Source organism: Augochlora pura, chromosome 10, assembly GCF_028453695.1.
Source record: "Augochlora pura isolate Apur16 chromosome 10, APUR_v2.2.1, whole genome shotgun sequence".
NCBI classification, from domain to species: Eukaryota; Metazoa; Arthropoda; class Insecta; order Hymenoptera; family Halictidae; genus Augochlora; species Augochlora pura.
Genome location: NC_135781.1, coordinates 33,445,890 through 33,449,322, shown reverse-complemented (window position 1 = coordinate 33,449,322; position 3,433 = coordinate 33,445,890). Strand labels below are relative to the sequence as shown.

Sequence of the window (3,433 nt, the reverse complement as noted above, 5' to 3'; positions counted from 1 at the left end):
GATTATAATTGTCATTAAATACCATAATCGCTATAAAGAAAGTCGAAGTTAAATCGAGTTTCGCCGCGCATCTTGCGAATTTTCCTATGACGTTTTTTACAACAATTACAGCATTATTTCGCGTGAAACGAATGCACACGGCTCCACGTTCGACGACCCGTATTTTTCTGAATGCTAAGGTGCCCCGTAAATCTCGCCGCGACGCTTAGTTGATAAATAACCGACGCCAGACGCATGCGTCCTGGGCATCGATTATTTTGATTGGTACCAGATATTGCCAGGCTTCAGTTGTGGCCGTCTGCCACGAGGCGAGGCGAACGTCGATTTCTTTTAACCTCGAACACAGAATATAAACGATAATAAACGGATATTCGGATGCACGGGAAATGTTAATTCGTTAAAAAAAGCGGGACGGCAACGAAATCCGCTCAAGTGATGGGTGATCCTCTTTCTCCACCTGCGATTTTATATTCTGTAGATCAAGAACGATGACTAAATTCGGGAGAAATCATCGACTTGTCACGGACGATCGTTAAATTTAAAAAAATTAAAAAAAGTGTCGAAAGTTCGCTTAAAATTATTAATCATCGCACCAGTTCTTCGAGAGAAGTTGACAAATTTTTAGAAAATTCACTTCGCAGCGAGGTGTACAATTTTTCGTTTTTTAAATGATCAACGATGATCGAGGGATAGAGGCATGTCCATCGTGAAACCAACCACCTGCAAGGAGGCTGTCCGCCGATGGGAGGAGGAGAACCAAGAGGAAGCCGGAACGGCCACAGAAGTTTCTCTGTGCTTCCAATGGCCCCCCATAGAAAAGATGGATAATGCTCTGGCGACTTTGGTGAACTGCGAGAAACTTTCCTTGTCGACGAACATGGTCGAAAAGATTGCAGGTAAACAGCTCTATTTTAAAAGCGTCCCGATAGCTGTTGGAATCGGTTCCGCGGCGTGCATAAATTATTTTCCAACGGGGGGGAAGCGTGTTTTGTTCAAACTAATTGGAACAATTGGAAAACAATAACGGGTAATGTCAAAGTAAAGGAAAACAGTTTCCTTTAACGGGGTGGTTAATTTCGCCTAAAACTTTATTAGAATTGTTTTAAGCCGAATAATAATAAATAAAAGAAAGTAGTCGTAATAAAAATCAAAGAAAGCGCATAATAATTAATTCATTGTACATCCTAAATAAGTAGCAGATATATTCAGTTTATTATTTTTGCTAGCTTTCAAACGATATTTTTCATTTAAAAACATTGCAACAGCGCCAATTTCAAACTTGAAACGCGAGACGCTCTTTGAACTCTTTCAGATTCACTTTTAATTAAAAAAGTGTGCAACGTAGATTTAAAAAATTCTGTAACGTAATTTAAGTTTGAAAAACTGCAGAATTATAATTAGGAAGAGGTGGTAGATTATTATTAATTATCAATAGTAAGCTGCGAAAGAGATTTTTAATTTAACCCGTTACCCATTATTTTGTATTTCAAGCTTCGCTTCAACTGATTTTATCTTTATATTATTCTTTATTTTATATTATTATTATTTACTATACGGTGGCTATTTCTAAATTTTTTAAATATTATCCAACCCATTTCTGAGAGATTAGTTAGTTGAACTACTGAAGATATAAAAAAATAGTATTATAAATTTTGATGTATATATATATATGGAAATACTGTACACCAGAAAAATTATTTCAGATTTACAGTAAAAATGGCTTCGAGTGCGAAGGGTTAATAACGTACGAGCAATTCCATGACGGTTCGCGATAAATGGGCCGCAGATGCCCGGCCATGCTGTACACTTGACGGGGGCAACGGCGCGCCTCAATTAATGTAACTCGATCGCCGTGGATGTTCGATTAAACACAGATCTCGCGCGCGCCGTCGTCGTTTTCCACAATCATCCCCTTGAATCCGAGATCTCCTTTTATTTTCGTTAAACCCTCGGACGTACCGAGTTTCATCCGGGCATAATTCACTCTGACCCCTCCCCCCCTCCAACCGGTATAAATCCCTTTAAACCATCCGGTCTTATCTGATTTCTCTTGTTTTATACAGGGATCGGCACGCTGAAGAACCTGAGGATCCTGTCGTTAGGTCGCAACATAATTAAAGGATTTTCCGGCTTGGAGCCGTTGGGGGACACGCTCGAGGAGCTATGGATCTCTTACAACCTGATCGAGAAAATGAAGGGAATAAACGCCATGAAGAGTCTCCGTGTACTGTACATGTCCAATAATCTCGTCAGGGAGTGGAACGAGTTCAATAGGCTTCAGGAGCTGGTCAATCTCCAGGACCTCGTGTTCGTCGGTAATCCGCTTTACGAAGGTGTTGAGGTAATTCTTAATGCTGGTTTTTAAATTGTTTTCAAGCATTTTTAAACGAGCTTTTTCTGTTAAAGATTGTATATTTTAGCAGTATTCTTGTAATATTATTTTCATGAGATTATTCTTGTAATATTATTTTTGTAAGATTATTCTTGTAACATTATAAATTATATTTATTATGTATATTATATTTATATTATAATTCACTGCATTTAGTATATATATATTATAATTTTAGAATTAAAATTATAATGGATGTGTTTTGGCAAATTAAAGTGAAATTAAGATTGTAAAAGAGGTCTCTTGATCCCTTTAACATGAACAGTTTTAATTAACAATGTTTATTTCTTTCAGGTAGAGCAGTGGAGATCAGAAGTCGCTCGGCGTTTGCCAATGTTGGAAAAGTTGGACGGCGAACCTATAATACGTACAGAAGAATGTTGCGAACCTTATGAAACGGACGCAAAATGTGGATAATTCTTAGCAATCAGAAAACCACCCTCTTTGATAGACATCAATTTTTATTCTATATTATTCATTTTTAATTCTTAGCTTCTTTTCGCTCTTCAACACTTTATAGATCAGAAATGAACTTATATTAATATTAACACATTTGCGTGGGGTCATTTTTACTTTAAATTAAGGTAAAAATGAGAGTTTTCATTCCTCAAAGCGAATATGTTAATATATTTTTTCTAATACAATTGTATAGTGGTTTTTGAGATTTTTGCTTTGAACTGAAAATATTAATCTCTATATTAATTTTTAATTGATAGAGTGAGCGTTGTTTTTAGAGTCATTTACTATATTTGTAATTTGTTTTTATATCGAAGAATTTAAAAAGCAGTTTGAGGCAGGATTGTAACATGTGGTTGCTACTAAAAAAATGGAATTGAAAGAAAGTGCCTTGTAAATTGCGGATAATTCGAATTCTATTTAATATTGTAAAAATAACCAAAGTATAAGAACAAATATCTTGTAAAATTTTATGAATTTTTAAATATATATGTTTGAATACTATCGACTATTTTCTCTCTTAGCATTGTCCCATCCTTTCCTAATAAATTCTTTTTTGATATTTGTAATAATCTAAATAGGTTA

At 35.5% G+C, this 3,433-nt stretch overlaps 1 protein-coding gene across 1 annotated transcript; it reads left to right on the top strand.

Moving 5' to 3' along the window:
- Positions 1-320: 320 nt before the first annotated feature.
- Positions 321-3,056, top strand: LOC144475980 (dynein axonemal light chain 1). Its single transcript, XM_078192470.1, has 3 exons — positions 321-896; positions 2,064-2,341; positions 2,687-3,056. The coding sequence occupies exons 1-3, from the start codon at positions 698-700 to the stop codon at positions 2,807-2,809; spliced, it is 600 nt and encodes a 199-aa protein (XP_078048596.1). The 5' UTR covers positions 321-697; the 3' UTR covers positions 2,810-3,056.
- Positions 3,057-3,433: the final 377 nt, after the last annotated feature.